This window comes from Anomalospiza imberbis, chromosome 5, assembly GCF_031753505.1.
Source record: "Anomalospiza imberbis isolate Cuckoo-Finch-1a 21T00152 chromosome 5, ASM3175350v1, whole genome shotgun sequence".
NCBI lineage: Eukaryota > Metazoa > Chordata > Aves > Passeriformes > Viduidae > Anomalospiza > Anomalospiza imberbis.
Window position 1 is genome coordinate 35,190,088 of NC_089685.1, and position 21,114 is coordinate 35,211,201.

The window sequence follows — 21,114 nt, forward strand, 5'->3', positions numbered from 1 at the left end:
AAAAAAATCAGTTCCTTGATTTGCTATGAAATATTGGTAAGATAAAAATCCTGGTCTCACTGACGACAGCAGAAATATTGCCATTTCAGCCACAGGGTCACATACAAACGAGTAACTGTTGGCTTCTCCACACAGCCAGGCCTCCTGTGAGTGACTCCCGTGGAGTGAGCAGGGACATCAGGGCTGCACAGGCAGGCTTCCTATTGAACAAGATGTTAACTGCAATACTGCAGCACATGTAGTTTGAATAAAGCCCCCATTCTTTAATCAGTGAAACTGTCAAACTAAGGCAACTGTAACTTCTTAGTTTACATACCAGCATCACCCAGGGAAGAAATTTACTTGTGACTGAACACAAAGAAATCTCATCTACTCATTCAAATTATTCCTTCTTTGAAAACACAGGCATAACATGGTTGTTGCCTGAGGAAAGGAGGAAGAAAAACATGAGTATTTCTAAACATTTCCAGCCTTACCCATTTGTTGACAGACCACTGAGTTATTTTGGAAGCTCTGTCTCTGCTGCCTGACATGTCAGTTATTATATTGAATATTTAATTGTACAAGGGCTTTGACACTGAACCTTATAAATTTGTTCCAACTGACCTTGTCTCAGTTATTTGCCAGCCTGGCATGGAGCCTTAGCAGTCGTTATTTGTTCTCATGAAGTAGGTAGGGCCAGCATGGAACAGGAGATAGAATGGACCTGACATTTTACATGACTGTAAATGAGGAAGCAGCTTTAAATAAAGAGATTAGTATGCCCACCACAAAGAGTATTGCATTTCTCTCAAAGAGACCAAATTCAGGTTGTACAGAATTACTTCTTTGTACCCCAGGTGTGGCTGTTTGTTTTGTAGTATTTTCAAACCCCTATTTAAATTTATTTCTGTTTTACCATTCATTTAATTACTACTCACTAAACATTGCATGAAAATTTTTAGAGCACAGCTTTCATGTTATGGAAAAGGTATAAGTCACTGCAATACATTAAAAGTAGAAAAAGTTTATCAGGGCCCACATCCCCAATTGGGTGTTTCACAAATTTTCAGAAATCTGAAGTGCACTTTTAAATCTTTCCCTGAAAGAATCACAATGAAAAGGTGAAACACAGCAAAAACAAAAGGCAGTGAATAGATTAAATTATATTTGTAGCACCACATCTGAAAAGGTTTGCTAGCTTTAATCCTTAATTATGCAAGTGTAAGAACAAAGCATCACCTGCAGACTCTGCAAAGGTACAACGTGCAGTTGAGCTCCCTCTGTTGGCTCTGCAGCAGCTGAAGTACTTTTAGTAACAAATACATCACATTGGCAGTACTAATCTCTAGGTAAAAATCATTATGTTCCACTACTAAAAAAATGTGAACTTCAGTTCTCGTTAGAATCATTAGGTTAAACAATATTTGCAGTGAAACCGGCTTCCCAGGGAAGTGTTCACAGCAGCAAGCCTGTCTGAGTTCAAGAAGTGTGTGGACAATGCTCCTGGATACATGATGTGACTCTTGTGGATGGTCCTGTGCAGGGCCAGGAGTGGGACTCAATAATCCTTGTGGGTCCCTTCCAACACAGGTTATTCTGTGATTCTATAACTCTGTAATATTAAAGAAAAGGTAAAGCAGGAACCTCCAGAGACTCAAAAGTGAGTTCTATTTATAGGTCTTGGAATGGGAGTTCAGCATTTGGAAATCCAAATTATCTTGCAGCTCAGTGATTTGTAGATTCTGACAGAGAATCTTTGGATGAGTTTCTTCCACTTTTTTGTTCTACGGTTTCAAACAACTGGGAAAGGAAACAAAGTCATACCCAGTCTTTAGAGAGACTCTGCTCAAAAATTGTCAGTGTGTGCTCTCAGCGAGTTGATGGCTCCAAAGGACAGCTGTCTCTGCAGAGCCAGCTGACAAGTAGACATGTAAACATGATTTTAGATCTCAAGGATAAGGCTGCAAGCAAGATGGGAATGTAGAATCTCCAGGAAATGAAAACTGGAAGTGGCAACCCATGTCCATCCTTTGGGGTTATGTTCATGGTGATAACTTCTTATAGCCATTGTGCAAAGACATTTTTCTTTCCTTGAAGTCAATTTTCTCTGTTTCTTCTTCTCCTAGGCGTCTGGATGCCAACCACATCAACTATGTACCCCCCAACTGCTTCAATGGCTTGGTCTCCCTTAGACACCTGTGGCTAGATGATAATTCCTTGACAGAAATTCCTGTCCAAGCTTTTAGGAGTTTACCAGCACTTCAGGCAATGACATTGGCACTGAATAAAATTCACTTCATACCAGACTATGCCTTTGGAAACCTCTCCAGTCTGGTAGTTCTGTAAGTTTTATTGATTGCTTTTTATACACAATGTCGTCTTGCAGGGCTTTGGCCTCTTGGAGAAACAGATTTTTTTGCATCTTTATACAGTTTGACTAGCATATGCTAAACCACTTGTTTTGATCTAGCTTCAAAGTTTCCATCTCAGTAAAAATATTCAAAGGAATTAAAAATCACCCTATCTGGTCAGCAAAACAAACAGGAAGGGGTGCATTGTGTGCTGTCTAAGATTGAAAGAGGGAAGATTAGAAACAGGAAATGAACTGAAATCTTTCTGGGGAACTTGGAAAGAATGCCATCCAGTAGAAAAAATATGTATTTCCTGTCATAGAAAGTATATGTTGTTTTGTATTTGGTTATATTTGCATACCGGTTTAACTAACTGAAACATGCATGGCTGGCACCAAAATCCGGAAGGCATACTATGAATCATGGTTTCAGCTTCTTATCTTCTGGGAATGTACCAAGTGGAGAAAATCTAGACTGGCTGGAGAAACTGAATGGAGAAGTAATTTCAGGATGCTTTGGAAAACATTAACATTATTAAAGAGAGAATTATATAGTCAAGCTGTACAGGCTGTCAGAAACCATGGTCTTATGTAAGACACTTAGCATGTTGTAGCATAGTCTAGCCCCAGTGAAAGCATTGAACCTGGCACACATCAGGGTTCTTCCCTGACAGCTATAGTCACTACCTCTGCCTCCATGGGGCCTCAAAATTGGGGATGAACAGCTGATTTGTGCTGCATAGACTTTGCCTTCTGTTTACATTAAATATCAAACCCATTCAAGTAAAAGAATGGATGGACTTGTGATTGACCTTCTAGACTTATATCAGCAATGGAAAAGGCAAGAGGCTGTCTTGAACATTGTTCTCTAGACCCTACCAGAAATGTAGTGATAAGAGGACAGTTAAGAAATGCAGGAGAAAGTAATTTATTTTCATGCCATGCTTGCTTCTGCTCAGTTAGGTTTCCTTATTTAAGTTCTGCCTTGCTTATTTCTAATCTTCTAGGCTTTATAGTGATTAATAATTGAATCATTCCTCACAACCTACAACAGCTGATCTTTTTGGCTCATCAAACCTTTGTGTGGGGTTCTGCTTTCATTGGGTTGCAACTCTATACAGTATGGCAAATTTTCAACACGGTGGAAAAGTGCATGGTCGATTGGAGCAAGCCAAAATCTTTATAATTAAAGATCCAAACATAATTGAAATTTGAAGATGCACTCTTCATGCTAACTAAAGCATTAAAGGTCAGAATAGTCATTAAAAATACAGAGTTGATTAGATGTCTTCCTAGAAAAGAAAAAACACACAGAACATTTTTGTTTTACTGTTAGAATCTCTGCCTTTGATGGACTCAATTTCTCTAGGTTCTGCAGAACTTTCAGAGTCTCTGATCTTTAAAAATATTTTCAGAGTATAACGAAGGGCCTAGCAGCCACTCGTTCACAGCCATTCTTTTCTCTTAAAGCCCTTCTCCCTTAGTTTCCCTCTGCTACAGGGATAGGATTTTCAGGACAAAATAAAAAGAAAAATCTGGGGAAAAGGCATTCTTTTTAAATCAAATGATCTGAAGTGGCTGCAAGTTGAATCTACTTGCATTAATGAGCTTCACTCGGAGTGGTTTTTTTCCGTGTCAGTCTAAAAGACAGAAATAGGCAGAATTAAGAATCTTGAGATGGGTGGCGGGGAGGAGGCAGTAGAATTGCTTAAAATATATAAAAATTACTTTCAAGTTCTAAATATTTTAGGAAGAAGTTACTGATTTTCATCATTTCAAAGAAAGGCAAGTTACAGAACTTCTAAGATTACTTAGTTTATTCATCTGAGGGAGACTACAACTTTTTTGTGTTATAGCTTTGTGTCTTTTTGCATTCTGCAAGCCTAATGCCCCTTACCTGTCTGCTGTGTTATCCATCTCCTCAATGGCTGCTCTTTTGGGCCCTACCCTCTAACACCCTCTGAATGTACATCTTCCAAATATACACCTCACACCTCACACACAGTTTTTCAGGCATGTTACTTAACTAATTAGCTATCATTGAGAATATGTCTATTCATTATGCAAACCCCAGCCTGGAACTACAGGATATAATACTTTTGAACAATCTAGGTGGTTTTAAAACAGATCCCCTCTGTGAAACCAAATGGAGAGGTATTGGGAGAATGGGTGTCAGGTGGTAGAGGTGCCACCTATACATGCTCCTGCAAAAGCACAATTGCATATAATCAATGCATGCCTGAAAATAAGTTAATTTTGATTTAACCATCAAAATGTTTTGCTTTAGTCCACTGTGTGCAGTGTGCTTTCCTGACTGCGTGCTTAATGTTCCCCTGCAGACATCTCCATAACAATAGAATCTATTCCCTGGGAAAGAAATGCTTTGATGGGCTCCACAGCCTAGAGACATTGTGAGTTGACCTCTTATTTGTTTCTCTTTTTTAGAGTGTTTTCATTAATATTCTGAAAGAATAAAATTAGCCCAAAAGCCAAATGTGGGTTTTGGCTTCCCTAATCGCTACAGGATCTAAGTGATAGTTCACAATGACTATGTAGTAAATCCTATTTTTGACTATAAAATTAGTTTGCCTTTTTAATAAGCATTGTCAATTGATAAATTGTTTGAAAGACTTGAAAACTGTGTTGAGCATAGAAAAATAAGTGACTATTCATGAACTTATGGTTGCCTAGTTTAGTACTATTTATTTGTCTTGTTCAATCAGTAAAGCAAATAGCTAGATTGGGAAATTGTTACAGTGAAAAGCTTTAACATTAAGAAACTGTCTTACCACAGAGGAGAGTTTTAAAATGAGATGGGTTTATTTTTTTATACCTGGACAAAGTAAAAGTTCTAGGTAGTCAAATTATGCATGTGCTTTACAAGTGGGCGAAATGTTTGTTATATCCAAGTTATTCCTCTTTAGAGAGCTCTGATAAAGAATAGCATTGGTAAAGACTGAAACTTCCTCAAGTTTTCACTGTAATTCTGTTTAGACCAACTCTAATTTTCTTGAGTTTTCCAGCAAAAACATAATCTACATAAAATACCAAACAGGAATGCAGTGCAAATGGTTAGCAGAAATTATTTTGCTCCAGTTAGTCAAATACAGATGTTATCTGCTGGAGTCACCCAGACCCCAGAAATGCCACAGGGACAGTAAAACTTTGCATGTGCTTCCTCCCACACCTGCTGCAGTCAGCTGCGTCATTTTCACTGATTTTGGATGTTTTACCCAACTGGGACAGAGGTTAAAAACCCAGTTACGAGAAACAAATAGTTTCAGACATGGATATTACTAGTCTAAAGCTGACTATTTGCTTTCCCATCCACTAACCTGTTTACTGCCCGCTTTCATCTATCATTAAGATTAGGAAGCAAGGAAGTTTGGGCTTCTTGGGGTTTTTTGTCACCAGTTTGAGTGCATTGATCCCTTGCCACTGAATTGCAATTTTACAGTTTGGACTTTTAGCCGCCTGTGAGTTGAGAGGAAGTCCCTCAGTGTAGCACCGGAAAGAGGGACAGGAAAGGAAGAGGGAAAATGTAATGGTTTGGTTTGTTTTTTTAAGTGATATTCACATGGCACTTGGTCACAAATGGGGAAAAAACAGAACAATGGAATAAGTAATTGCAAACCCAGTCCCAGCCACCTGGCACGAGAGAGATGAAAACACAGAGGACAGTCACAAACCTGGGAATAAATGTAGGTGCAGCCGCTTCCCTGCAACAGGACAGTGTAGCACTTGCCTCAAGCACAGTAATTGCATAATGTATAGAGCAGTTCCCAGATAGTCTCAAGATAATCTGAAGAGATCTTGGCGTAAATGATGGACGCCAGCTTTAAGATCATTTGTTTGCATTGAGGCGTAGGTCTGGAAATCACATATCACTAGAGGGCAAAACCAAACCGTACATGCCTGTAATCTCTTTTTGTCAATAAGCAGGAGAGATTTACAAGCAGGAAGGAAAGCCTTGTTGAGTTCAGACAGCAGTTTCCTGCCTGCATTACTTCAGCCTGATACTATTTCAATTTCAATCTATTGTAAACTGTGGCTTGGGTTTTGCCTGCCTGTTTAAAAAGGCTTTTGCTCCAGTTTTTCAGACTATTTTCCTCACAAAGCATTGTCAGAGAGCATCACAGTAAACTGGCATATCTCAATTTTAGTTTCAGCCATCTCCTAAATGCTAAAGGATACATATGTCATGCTGAGGGCAGAAGTAGGATTATAATCCATTCAGCCTACCAGAATAAATTCTAATTACTGCTGCAGCATGAGCACTTCTTAAACCAGAGGTCACTATGATAGCTACACTATCATTTTTACAATTTGTGTGGTTAGAACTATTCTCTTGACTGTTGTCAAGTCTTAAAATTAACAATACAGTTAGAAATATTTATAGAGAAATGCAGTAGGCATGTAAAGCACAGATCACCAAAACCATTGAATATTGTTTTGAACAACTTTTTTCCCTGTTAATACTTTAATGTAATGCTAAGGGTGGGCAATTTATAAAAGAGTAAATCCCTTAGTAGTACTTGAATTTACTTACTCTTTTTTTTTTTTTTTACAAAAGGGCTAGAATGTAACTAAAAATAGAAAGCTGATAAAAATAGGAACAATAATGTGCTGTAAATAGACTTGTTGGAAAATATTCATACACTTTTGAGGATTTCCTGTCTTTTTGCTGAATGTATTTATTCAATGCACAGAAGATGATAGTTCATTACAAATGCCAACAATGCTATGTTATCTGCTATGCAGTGCATAACCACAATAATAATATCTATTTTCACACAGAGATTTAAATTACAACAGTCTGGACGAGTTCCCCACTGCTATCAGGACACTAACAAACCTAAAAGAGCTGTAAGTACAGAGCTCATATTAGGAAGAAGGATGTTTTGTCTAGTATGTGATTTCTTTTTTTAATGCTGGTGATTTTATCAGTGATCCTTAAAAACTGATATCCTAGAAAAAGCTAATAAGCATGCCAACATACATAAAAAATCATTTTCAGTGTTCAGTTTAGACCACTCAAGTTCTGACAGCTTTTATATTGCCTTGTGCAGTAGATCTTTTCGAGGAGCTCCCTTTTTGGAATACAGTAAATAACAAACACAATTAATTCACTTTTAGTCCCAAACACAAGAGTTAGATTTTGCAAACTAGCCAATGTATTAGTCTTCTAGCTAAGAAGGCATGACATCTTTATTATTCCATCAGGTTTAATTAAATTTTACCAACTTCCCTCCCTCACCTCTATTAAATTAAAGCAATTTTTAAAAATATATTTCTTTGTAATGTTGTGAATAAAACACTTTTGGATGCACAGGCATAATTTGCATCAGGAAAATCAACAGTTCAATTAAATTATTCAAATTTATTTTTAAAAATGGTTGAATTATTAAAAATTGAAAGTAATTAAATTATGTTCACACATCATACGCACAATGTACACATTAATGCATATGCTCAGAATTCTTTCCATTTGACTTATTTACCATGTTAGTGATACTATCAGCATACATTTTTAACAAAAATAAGTAATCACGTACTAGTTGGACATGGTTGTACCCCTGCTACATCACAAACTGACCTGAAAACCAATCCTAAGTAGCCACCTGAGATTTTTTCTAGAGCAGGTACCCCCAGATACCATGGACTCCTGCTCAGCACCTCCAGTGTTGCCAGAATGCAGCTCTGGAAGAAGCAGCAGGGCTATGAGTTCCCCAGCCCAAATGTTCTCAGCTGCGGTTTATGCCATAAAATAATTGGTATGAAATCCAGTGACCTCAAAGGATTGCCTTTTTGATGACTTCTGGAGTCAGTAGCCAAAAATGGGTAACCCAGTTTGCACCAAATGGAATGGCAAGCTGCGTGATGTGCCTGAGGTTACATACTGGCCCACACAGGATTTCACCTCTGAGTATCAACTATGTGCAAGAAACATTTGGGGTCAGAAAATGCAACCTGACATCCCAAATGCAGCACAGACCGTGAGACCGTGTGGTTCCGTGCTTTGTGTGGGCCCAGGGAGCTGATCCTGTAAGGGATGTGTTCCACAGAGCCTTGTGGGAGCGCAGCCCCTCAGAGGCTCAGCCCATTGCAGGGCCACCTTCGCAAGGCAGTTTATGGGTGGGACCGCGTGTCTCTCTCAGAGTTTGTGCCTGGGCTGAAAACACAAACCGTGACCTTTTTGTGCACAGCTAGCAGCAGATATTGCTCTGGGAAGTAGTCATGCCATTCCCTTGAGTTTTTTCTGCTGTGCAAGGGATCCCATTCAAAACCAGTCTGTTTACTGGGTCGAGATGAGATGCTCATTCTGCTTAGAGCCTGCAAGCAAAGCAAGCAGGGATGTAAAGCCTGGCTCTGCAGCTCATCACCAGTAGCACAATCCCTAAACAACTAAAACCAATAATGTGGGACCTGTTCAAGTAATGGCCAAGAGTGCTTGCCTCAGTGAACAATTGGAGGCTTAGTAATGCATAAATTTAAGCTGGGAAGCCTTCTTCATACCCGACTGAACTAATGGGAGTTTCCCACACAAATCATCATTGTTCTTTTGAAATCTTAGTTGTTCCTTTTGTTTTTCACAATGGAGAATTACTCATATGAATGAAATCCAGTAATTAATGATGAGATAAAGATTTGGCTCTCTATCCAGCAGGCACAATTACATTTTGTTTGTGTCCACATTTAAAATATCTCAACAAAAAGGTGGTTGTGGGAGGATCAACATTACAATATAGTGTATAAAATAATCTCCTTGATAAACTTGTGCCATCCAGCAAAAAAATAGTTGCAGTTTAACAAGCACAGGGGGAAATATATTGTTAGCTATTTAATTATTAATATCTAACTATTGATGTTTTTAGTTCATATACTTGTATATATTTACATTATATCAATATACGTACATGCATATGCCCTGAATTTTAAAATGCCATTTTGAAGTTTACTTCATCTGAATGCTTTTGTTCAAGTGCAGAATTTCAGCAATTTTGCTCTCTCTTCTCTTCTCTTCTCTTCTCTTCTCTTCTCTTCTCTTCTCTCTTCTCTTCTCTTCTCTTCTCTTCTCTTCTCTTCTCTTCTCTTCTCTTCTCTTCTCTTCTCTTCTCTTCTCTTCTCTTCTCTCCTCTCCTCTCCTCTCCTCTCCTCTCCTCTCCTCTCCTCTCCTCTCCTCTCCTCTCCTCTCCCTTTTTTCTCTGCTTTTGTTTTTTTTCAGTTCTGTCTTATTCCAGAGAACAAGGATATACCTTTACACACAGACACTTTCTTTACTACAAACAGTTACCATCATTGTGCATTGTGATTACAGACTGAGAATTCACTTTTTTTTTTCCCTTACCATAAAAACGTTTTTTCTTTGTAGGGGATTTCATAGCAATAACATCAAGTCAATACCTGAGCGTGCGTTTGTGGGTAATCCTTCACTTATTACAATGTAAGTGATAAGAATCTTTTCCATTACTCTTTGTATTAGAGAATGTGGAACTAAGGATCATATTTTTGGCTAATTGTCAAATAGCTTTTTTTGTGAGTACACTTTGTAGCATGTCACCATACAAGCAAACAAGGTCATATCTTTCCAGCTTTGTGGAAAGAATGGCAGTTTTCAAGCCCTGATTAAGGGAAGCAAGTAGTGGTCTCTGGCCTCTGACCTTTTATTTGAATGGTTACTTCTAAATCTCTTAGCATTACTGGCAACATAAAAGCTGGTAAAAATTACTCTTGATGGACTCCATTCTGAATTCCCATCATCGTACATGAAAATGCACTTAATGAACAGCTTCAAATTAAGAAATTGCAAAATAAGTGTAAGAAAAAAAGTGATTCATCTTGAGTAATATTCCATGAACAAAAGCAGCATGACTCCAAAAGGGCAAGGGAACCTGTTCTGGATAGCAGAAGTTCTGACTTCTTCATGTGCTATCCTTACATTTGTCTCAGGTCGTAACAAAATTCTTCATATGTGAAATTTTGTCTTCACAAATCTGTGAGGAAGAGAGAATATTTTGTTGACTGGCTTCTGGCATTAAAACAGGAAAACAGTGACTACTTGAATGTTCAAAATGTGGCATGTGGCTGGTGCATATAGATTAGAGGGTGAGAAAAGCCCAGAAGGTCATCTCTGCTACAACCAGGGGGGCACAGTCCGTGATTCATCATAGAGAGTTTACTCATTTGTTTATACTATAATAATATATTTAGAATATTTTAAAATACTTTTCATTAAATGTCTTTTTATCCTTTTTTTTCAGACATTTTTATGATAACCCTATCCAGCTCGTTGGAAAATCTGCTTTTCAACACTTACCAGAACTAAGAACTCTGTATGTGTTTACTTTTTATTTTAGTTTTCTATTTATATTGCAATACTAGAGTTGTCCCACACTTCCATCACCATAATTTCATTGAAATTGTTTTTTTAATTGTAGGACTTTAAATGGTGCTTCACAGTTAACAGAGTTTCCTGATCTGACAGGGACTACAAGCCTGGAGAGTTTGTAAGTGCTAGAGAAGTATTTTTGCTTTGTTTTATTTTCTTGTATACTGACTTATTGTAAAGAATGTGCTAAAAAAATTTGGTTTTCAGTCTTCAAAAAGTAACTGTTTTTCATAAATTCTTTCAACAGGACACTCACAGGAGCACAGATCACCTCTCTCCCCAAATCAGCTTGTGACCAGTTACCTAATCTTCAAGTGCTGTATGTTTCAGTAAGATTATTAACATGACAGTAATTCAAGAGATTAATAGACAAATGAAACTATTATGATTTCAAAACTACCCAATTACTGCTATTTCTGTGTATCACATTACTTCTTAGGAATTCAGTTCAGGGAGTTGGTCCCTGTGTTATTTAAAAAGTTTACAACCCACTTACCAACCAGGATTTCTCATACATTGCTGAGAAAGATAATTACTTAGCACATTTTTAGGAAAAGATAAAAAGGTTATTGATTTTCTTTAAAAAAAGATAGAACTACCATATTTTCATTCATTCTCTCTCCTACAGTAGTTTGGGATTTTTTTCTCACTAAGGGAAATAATTCAGTGAAGTGAATAAAAAATATAAGTAAGGATGGCAGTTTTGAGTCCTTGTTATGCTCCTCTTTTAGTTTCTTTCCCAACCAGACATGAGTAGCTGACTGAAGTTTTAATAGACTATTCTTTGACATAGTTAGGCATATTTGGTATACTAAATACACAATATTATTTTAGCTTGGAAATTTCCTTGGAGTTTGCTTAATCACTAACGAAAGTAATCATTGTGTCCACTTCTTTGAGAATGAGCCAAGAGCACTTTCCTCTATGTATTACATCACCAGGAATCTATTTGGTATTGATTCTCTGGCCAATGTTGAAATAGCACTAATTATAATGCATTATTTGAATACCAGAGTGAATGTCAAGAACATTTCCAGAAAAAAATAAGTTTTAGTTAATGGACTAAATATAATCTTTTTTAGAATGATACAAGACAGTCTGCTGCCAGAAAAAAAAGTCTGCACACAGAATTCATTTTAAATATGCCCTGTAACATTCAGAACCAATAAATAATCTCAAAACAGAGTGCAAACAAATAATACAGCAATTAATAACTTACAGAGTTCATCAGTTCTGGCTGTGCCAGGGGGGATTTTGGTGCACTGAACCCACCCATGCCTTACTTGGAGACTGTGACCTTGCAGGGGCTCCCTGGCTCAGACACACTCACAAACAATCCAAGGGCAAACACTGCTCTGAAAGGCAGTTTGTGCATCCTGCTGAGATTAATGTGCACGAGGCTCCCTGGATGTGTGCTCACCTGCAGTAAAGGTGTCTGTGAGAGCGCAGTCCCAGCACAGCTGGGCAGGCACTTCAACACAGGCAACAAAGCCCCTTGTCCTCTGCTGCTGCCAAGGGCCTCATGTATTAAGAAAGTGGGAAAAAGACCTTAAAAATAAACAAGTAAAATATTTCCTGGAGTTCTGACAGAAACTGAGGGGACAAGGGTGTCAAGTTCAGGTTTTTTTCCCATGTGTGAGGAGGGGGTGGGTGTCAGCATGTACAAAATTCAAGCTGGTAACATATTTTTAAGAAGACCTAAGTGATAAACCTGTGGATGACAGAATAGCCAGTGTCTGTCAGACATACAGAACATCCTTTACCTTGGCCTAAAAGCCTCTAGCTCACTTGAACCCTCCTCTGTAATCTCTGATTTGGGCCACAGTGTACCTTTTTTTTGTACACACACGAAAACAAAACAAAATAAACAAAACCAAATTAATTAAAAAAAAAAAAACAAACAAAAAAAAAAAACCCACAGCCCACACATATTGATATTTGCCTTTCTACAGAGTAAAATCAGAGTAGAACATATTAAAGACACACACAGTCATTACTTGCACTACTTCCATTGATCAAATATAAAATAGTCCAAATGCCCCTCTAGGAACAATTACAGTGAAAATACAGTTTTACCAAGGGAGTAAATAGGTGGCGATGAACCAGTTTTAGAGAATTTGAGAAATGAGAAGAATTTCACAAAGTGAAAAGTGAATCTCTTTCCTGTGATAATACCAGATAACTGTGAAAAAGGACATTTTTTTCTAATTCTAGGCATAAGCTTTTTGCTCTATTCTTTTCAGATGCAACTTTCCCATTTAGTTTTCCCTGAACAACACACACACACACACACACACACACATATATATATATATATACACACATACATATATATATTGGATGTGACTCTTGGGTAGTGGGGACTGCTGTCTGGTTCCTTTTTTTTTTTTCCTTCAGTTTCTGCAAATTGCCTGGGCTTGGTTTTGATTAGTTATATTATACTGTAAATCAGTCCAGATGTTTCAGTTATTCTGTAATTTGTTGAGTTTTGGCTCAAGTCTTTTTAAGGTTTTTTTTTTCCCCCCATGTAGTGATTGATTTCAAAGTTAGTTCCAATATTTTTGACCATTTCCCTCAGTTATAAGATGTAGCAGCCTAAGGATCAGAGGCAGTACTGCTTAATTAAAAGTGTGCAATGGGAAGCTGATTGTGACTCTTATCAGAAAAATACAGAATATTCTCTGAAAAAATATGAGTATATATGCTTAGTAGATTATTTAAATTGTTAAAATGTTTATCAGAATTTAAATATGATAAATATGAAGTCTGTGATATAAATCCAGATGGCCAATATCATTGCTATAAAACACTCAGCAGAAGTCTACACTTCAGGCAGGAAATCTTCAGACAAGGCAAGGAAGTTGCAAATGTGGATATGGAGTTAATAAATCTTGCCTTTTCCCCTCCTCTCTCCTCTTCAGTTAGAAATCAGAATGTGACAGATGAGAAATAAGTGAGTTTGTATACTTCTATTCTTCTGTGACTGTGGATAAAAAGAAATTATTTGTAATTGAGCATGAAGGTACATAATGAAAGCTATTTTTCTTTTAACATTCCTTTGATGTTAATCTATTTGTTTCTTGTATAATTCAGGGATCTGTCATATAACCTGCTGGAAGATTTACCCTGTTTTACTGCATGTAAAAAACTCCAAAAAATGTAAGTGTTAAACCACCCTAAAAAACTTAAAAAGAAGCATCTATGTGTGTTTGAGTATAATTAACTTGGTTATTGCTGGCTGATTTGACATACCCCAGTTACACTTTATTGAAGTGCACAATCTAAAACACCCCAAAGTGCCTTCCAAGTGTCTTTGAAACTGAGGAGATCCTTATTGCTATTTCAGTGACTTGCATCACAATGAAATCGCTGAAATCAAAGCAGACACATTTCGGCAGCTGGCTGCTCTTCGCTCTCTGTGAGTACCCCCTAACAGGCATTCACACAGGTTCTCAAAAATATGGGCTGTATAATGTCTGCTCATGATGTACCCCAAAAGACCCCCTAACAGGCATTCACACAGGTTCTCAAAAATATGGGCTGTATAGTGTCCACTCATGATGTACCTCAAAAGATCCTTATTTCAGTTTTTGCTCACCATGGTCGTTCACCATGAGTTCATAACTGTGAAAGGAGAGCAAACATTGTGAGGTTTAGCACCTGCAGCAATGAATTAAAATATATAAGCTTATAGCCATAAAAACTGTCACTTTTAAATGTTTCTGATGGAAGTAGAGAGACTTACTGGCCAGAGTTGGTATCTGTTAGCAGGTTCACGTTATAATCAGCTCTAGCGAGTGGGGAGTCTTTTTACAGAGAACAGCATCTTAAGATGTGGAGTCCAGCCATGTGCAGGTTTCCATTTTTCACACAGACTCATGTTAGAGGAGTGATTTTGTCAAGAAATTGCTCATGGTTGGAATTTTTTGCAGAATTGAAGCCAAACATTTTTTTAAGAGTTGCTTTCAATCTCTTTGACTTTTCGGGGGCGGTGAAAATTGAGATTAGGAAGTTAAGCCTGTTGACCATGGGTTGCTGCTCTTAGTCACATGAGAACATTTTAGAAGATTTAGTCCATATAACCCACCCTTCTTTCTGCTGCCTTTGGGAGCTGTGAAGCAGACTGAAATGCCTTGGGCTGTGGCAGACATTGAGACATATTACGTTGCCAGTTTAAAAAACACCACAACTGATTAATAAAAAAATTAAAAAATACTTTGCACTATGAGATATGCAGGAGCTTATTGAAAATATCGGCATGTAGTTGATACCTTTTTTACATTTAGGCCTCCTAATCAAGTGTTTGAAAACTTCCATATTCACTCAATGGGTATGTAATTTTCTACTCACTTTTCTTGTAGGGATTTAGCTTGGAACAAAATTAAAACTATTCACCCCAATGCCTTCTCCTCTTTACCATCTCTGATCAAACTGTAAGTATTTTAATATCTTTTACATTCAATTTTTGCATTTTTCTTCCAAGAGCATACAAAATTTAATAACTTGGTGCCCCAGCAGAAATTGAGGGTTTCTCTGTTGTAAATCATCTGGTCTGTTGAATCCATATCTAAATGTCTGGTTTCTTGTACTTCCCCAATTCACGTAGGTATTACAGCAAAGCTGCATATAACACTGTGTAATCATTTGGGGTCCATGAAGATTATCAGTGCATCTGCCTCTTTTCATTCAATTTATTAGCAGTTAATCTGTTGTAACAGTGGTAAAGATTTCCTGTTAGTTGTGTTTCAGGCCTCAGGAATTGGATTAAAAATTAAATAAGAAACTTTTTCCAGAATTCATCTCTATTTCATTGCTCCTCATTTGATGAAATAGTTTTTCCTCTTTAGTAAGTTCAGCCAGAGCTGTTAGTGGTCAAAACATCCACAGCCAGTTTTGCAGGCCTTGTTCACAAGCACTTCTCACTGCTTACTAATTTTATTTTCTTCTTCCAACTGTCACTATAATGCTTTTTTGATATGAATTGCTGAGGCATTAGCTGTATGGGGAACATGTGAAAAAAATTCCTCTGGGGTCATCTTGCTGCATGGTTATCACAAAAATATGACACTGGGCATTTGCTCACAGATAATCCGGTAGCTGCTAAACCTAAATTTGGAGAGGTATTATTTTCTGTTGATGTGCAGAGTCCTCTGAATGGTGCACTGACAAATGCCTACACAGACAATTTTGTCTATAATATCCCTTTTGGGGTCCTTCTGAGAACTTACCTACTTTGTGAGGTAACCAGTAAATTGTAGTTTTAGACAATGACATACAACAGTCAGAGGAGGTTAAAGAAAAAAAGCCCTTGAACACAAACAGGAACACAGTGTACCAGTGTTTCCTGACCTAGGTGGACCTCTAACCTTAGTCCACCTCAAGTCAGTGGTCATTTTTAGCATTGCTGTAAGACCTGAATTCCACCTTTGGTCTTTAACGGTGCAGTGTGCAAGAAAACACACACTAAACCAGAGAGGTAGAAGCCCAGTCCATCAACATACCTTATTTTATGCCTAGGCCTTAGATTTCAGTGTATACTCCAGACTTTCCTGTACATAAAAGCATTTCAACTGCATCAGACTGCTTCTTCCTCCTTGACTGTTGACCATCTGAAGTATTGCAGAGTAGATAATTGTGAGGAGGACAGAAAAGACTCATTGAATAAATGGGAGAGAGAGAGAAAAAAATAGAAGACAGTACCTCTGGATTCCCCCTCTTTCACTACTTCGCCTTATCTCCTTGATCACTTACCACTTTTTCATTCACCTGATTTACCTTCCCCAAGTTACCTGTGTTCATCTGCACTGTTCTGTCTTCCCTCAGCCACTCAGACAAACTTCAGCTTGGAAATGTCATCTCTCTCTGCTCCAGCCTAGACCTGTCCCTTCCTGAAATGCACATCTTCCCCACACACCTGACCTGCTCCTTGGGCAGCTTTCAGGGCAGCCATGCCCTCTAGCATCCCGCCTAACCTTTTAAACTGTGAGAAGCTGTTCGGCTCCTTTAATTCAAACAGTCTAGGGAGAAGGTTTTAAATTCATTTGCTAGTCTCAAAACTGGCACTATGAATGTTTTGAGTCAAAATTTGGGAACAGAGACCCAACTAACTACTAGATGTTACTGTTAGCTTTCTGCTAGACATAAAGGTGAGTACTCCTGAGCAGTGCTGGAGCTTTGCTGCATTCACTGGGGCCTCTGTTTAATACAGTCATTTTTTATTGAGTTAGAAAACTTTAACCTATTTTTTCAATGTGACACTTCTAGTGCTAAAAAAAATGAAAACCATAAGCTGATTTTTATTTGCTGTTATGCAGGGATGTGTCATCCAACCTTTTGTCCTCTTTTCCTGTGACGGGGCTACATGGTTTAACTCATTTAAAATTAACAGGAAATCATGCCCTACAAAGTTTGATAACATCTGAAAATTTTCCAGAACTCAAGTGAGTATATCATTAAGACTAATAAGCCACATTTGTGTTCATGTGCAATGGAAGGTGTGTCAGTGTGTAACGCATGTTACTTCGTATTGTCAGTCTTTGATCTGTGCCATTAAAACTAAAGCAAATATGATAAAAATGATAGACTTCTTTTATTATGCTCACTTTCAACTGAAGAAACTATGAAGGTTTTGAAATATTAACCCCAGTACTTGCTTAGTACAAGCCACATCTGCTTCCTGGTGATATGTTTCAAAAGCTGTTAAAACAATATCTCTGGCAGCTTAGTGATATGTCCTTCTTCGACTGGACTGTGCTTACAGAACTCCCCTTATACATAATGAGAACACAGCAAATACAAGGGAAGAATATACTGCTGATAGACCAAAAGATTGCGCCTCTTCTGTTTGAACATGATTTTTCTCTAATCTTTTGATTAAGATTCAGATAATTCTTTGCCAGTATTACTAACACACTTTGATACTAATAATGTCTGTGGGCTCTCTGTGCTACAGGAAGGAAGTGTCCTCTAAAGATCATTTGCAGGTCTTCAGTCACTGGATGACCATAGCCTGTATGGAGTTGAACCCACGACCTTGGCATTATTAGCACAATGCTGTCACCAACTAAACTAATTTCAGGGTCAAAGCAAAGAGGGTTTTGTCTCTCACTTCAGGATTTTTGGGAGTTTCCCCTAACTGTCCTTTCATTTTTATATTTTAGTTAGAAGATGCCAAGTGCAACATATACTTTATCATGTTTTACTGTAAAAGGTTTGGTATCAGAAAATATGTAACAACTAAACAGTGTGCACATAGTTAGAAAATCACAGAGTGGTTGAGGCTGCAAGGGACCTTTGAGGCTGTCTTGTCTAACCACTTGCTCAGGCAGGGGCACCTGGAGCCCATTGCCCAGGACCACATCCAGAGAGCTTTTGAGTATCTCCAAAGGTGGAGAGTCCATCCTTACGTTTTCACTAGATTTGCCTTTTGCACTGGAAAAGGCCCAAGAGTCCTAGCAGGCAGACAGCTCAAGACATGAGCATTAAGGAAAAGGGCCGGAGTGTTTGGAGTCATCAGTAAGGGAATGATGAATAGAAGTGTGGAGCTGATTAAGGCTCTGTGTACAGCACTGGAGGGATCCACCCTAGAACACTTCTGTGATGGCATGTTAACACAAGCTGGGATAAGAGCTGTAAAAAATGGTTCCAAGGTCAGTAAATAATGCCTTAAAGGTCTTAATAAACCAAAAAATGGGTTTGTCATTTGTCTCAGAGGAAATTAGGCAGTGACTTCATCAAGTGCCTGAAACTATAACATTAACATTCAAAGTACTAGAGGCCTTAAACCTCTTTTACATTAGAGATCTTGAGATAGGTCTCAGAGGCCAAGGAGCAAGTACCATGAAAATCATGACTGGTTGAGACTGAGCTTATACCATACTTTTTCTTCTCTTATTGACTTTGCCCAAATGCTGAGGCAGGTGACAATTCTAAAACAACGGAAATTTATTTAAAATAATGTAAATACAAGAAAAGTGATTACTCCAACCTGGCAAATATATAATGATGCATATACCTTGACCTAGAGGCATAAGAGGTGCTGCAGTAATCCTAGAATAATCCATTATTCCACTGAATTATGTATAAGATTTTTTAAATTATTTTCTCAGAATTATACTCTATATGAATTTCCCTTCAGCAAAATTGTGTACATTACTCAAATGAAAGTACAGTGTATTTCATCTGGGCAAATTGTTAACATGGATGTGTCAAACGAACTTAATTCTTTCTAAAAATGTATTCAAAGTATGATATGCAGAGTTAATTAACATCTGTAAGAACAAATTATACCCAGTCAGGAGAGAATATGGTAAAATCCTGACCTACAGCCTGCATGACTTTTACCATAAATCAAAATGAGGTCAAGATTTCACACAGGATCACTGCACAGAAAATGCATAAAGCACCAAACTTAAACAGAAATCTAAAACAAAATGAAAATTCGCAGTTTGCAATTGCTGTAACTAGCCAGTGGTTACATTAAAGACAAATTCCTGTATAAAAACTTCCTATTCATCTAAATTCATCAAAACAGACACATCAAAGAGCTGAGCATCCCCTTCCCCATCATCAGCAATGGCACTAGTACACTCTGCAGAGCTAAGCCCAGCCTATTGCAGCAAGCCTTGAGGAGGAAAAAGTCAGGCTGCCAGCCACTCCTTCCTTCTTTATCTGATGCTTTGATTCAGTGCTGAAAAGAACTCAGTGCTTTGCTCCATTCATCATAACTGTGCCTTCCTGTTCACCATTAACTCCACACCTTTGTGAGGGAGAAAACGACCTTGTGTTCTCTGCTGCTTAATCTAAAAACAGAAAAAAAGAGGCATTCCTTGCTAGAGGAAAAAAAATTATCAAGGATACAGATATCATTAGTAAGATAAGGAGTATATAAAAATAGTTAGGCAGTGTTTCTAAGAGAGTTTAATTTGACAAAGTCCAAATCTAATCACCCACATCAAATAAGCACCAGCCATAAAAAGGAATGCCTCCAGCACTGTACACCTGAAAGTTCCTTCTTTTTTCTTTTTTTTTTTTTTTTTTGTGTTAAATGTAGCTTTTGTGAGAAAGAAAACCTCCTCTGTCACCAAGAAGATCTGATACTTATTTCCCTGCTTTGCAAAGTATGTTTTGTCCTTTGTGTTCTGGGTTGCAGCCATTGTGTGCAGCTGGGTTTTGCACACAGATTAGCATTTGCTAATTTAAGGATTATGTGTATGTCCTAGTAACACAGGCTGGGGGGAAAAACAAACATAAACTGTCCAGATTTAAGAATGGATGCTAGAAATACCTACAGAGAGGATAAGATATGGGAGTCTTGCTCTTTAAATATCATTTAAAAGTCACAGATATTTTTGGCTACATCATCAAAGTAGTGGACCAGTACAATGTGGGAAGTCCACATTTCCAGTGTATTACAGGCCAGCAGGCTGGGAGAAGCGCAAGATCTGGAAATCTGTCATAGAGCTGTTAGAATAATCAGAGACTAGAATACATTTCTGTCAGTCTCTTGTGCCTAAAATATCCACTAACTGTTCATTTCCCCCAGCTATATCTATGTCCTTCCAAAGGTCTGAAGCCACAAGTTGCAGGGATCACCTTGCAGAACTGTCAGTTTTACTTTTGATAATTGTTTTTGTTGTTCCAAAAAAAAGGGAATTTCTGTTTGGGGACTGGGATTGTTTTTATCCCAGATGATTAGCTATGGGTTAGTCTAGTAATCAATGGGTTTGATACTAGTTTATTTAGGAAAGGCTTGTGGGAAATGTGTTCAAAAATGTTTAATCAAGATAATCTCCTTATGTTAAAGGATGGCATGCAGATGAATGCATTACAAATTAAATATTTAAATCTGATGGCCCGAAATTGCTTGACAGTTGGATCTTGGTGATCTTGAACTTTTATTGAGTACCCTAAAAATTTTGTATTGGGCACAAGGGTACAGATTACTGTGGTTAATTACCAACAGAAATGTAAGGTTATAGAATCTAAATGCCCCCACATGCACCAATATAAAAAATCACTTTAGAACTAAAGATTCCGTTTGTACCAAGCTTTTGGCTACTGCACAAGTCTAAGTCCTGTTGGCACTGGGCCTGATTCAGCTTGATTTCTCTGCAGATTTCCCAGGGGGTTAGAGGTTGCTTATTACACTCATTATGTTAATTTACGTTATTAACTTGTTGAAAGTAATCTGATAGGTGGATCTAGTTCTACTTTATTCCTTTTAAGTTAATTCAGAATAACTTCTAATCACCTCTTTATCTTTGAACATTTTGGTATATCAGGCTTTTGGAATTAAGGTGAGTTGTTAGGTTTTACTATTGCTGTTGGTGAACTGTGCAAATTAAATAGCTCTGCTTCCAAAGCATAAAATATATCAATGGAATAGAAGTAG

General features: G+C 37.7%; 1 protein-coding gene across 1 annotated transcript in view; it reads left to right on the plus strand.

Annotated features, from left to right (window-relative positions):
• Positions 1-21,114, plus strand: part of LGR5 (leucine rich repeat containing G protein-coupled receptor 5) — a 92,815-nt gene that overhangs the window by 63,426 nt on the left and 8,275 nt on the right. The window contains exons 5-15 of the mRNA XM_068190215.1: positions 2,109-2,324; positions 4,672-4,743; positions 7,130-7,198; positions 9,705-9,776; positions 10,594-10,665; positions 10,771-10,839; positions 10,969-11,040; positions 13,815-13,880; positions 14,068-14,139; positions 15,083-15,154; positions 17,036-17,161. Coding sequence (XP_068046316.1) covers positions 2,109-2,324; positions 4,672-4,743; positions 7,130-7,198; positions 9,705-9,776; positions 10,594-10,665; positions 10,771-10,839; positions 10,969-11,040; positions 13,815-13,880; positions 14,068-14,139; positions 15,083-15,154; positions 17,036-17,161 — 978 coding nt within the window. The remainder of the gene's footprint in view (positions 1-2,108; positions 2,325-4,671; positions 4,744-7,129; positions 7,199-9,704; positions 9,777-10,593; positions 10,666-10,770; positions 10,840-10,968; positions 11,041-13,814; positions 13,881-14,067; positions 14,140-15,082; positions 15,155-17,035; positions 17,162-21,114) is intronic.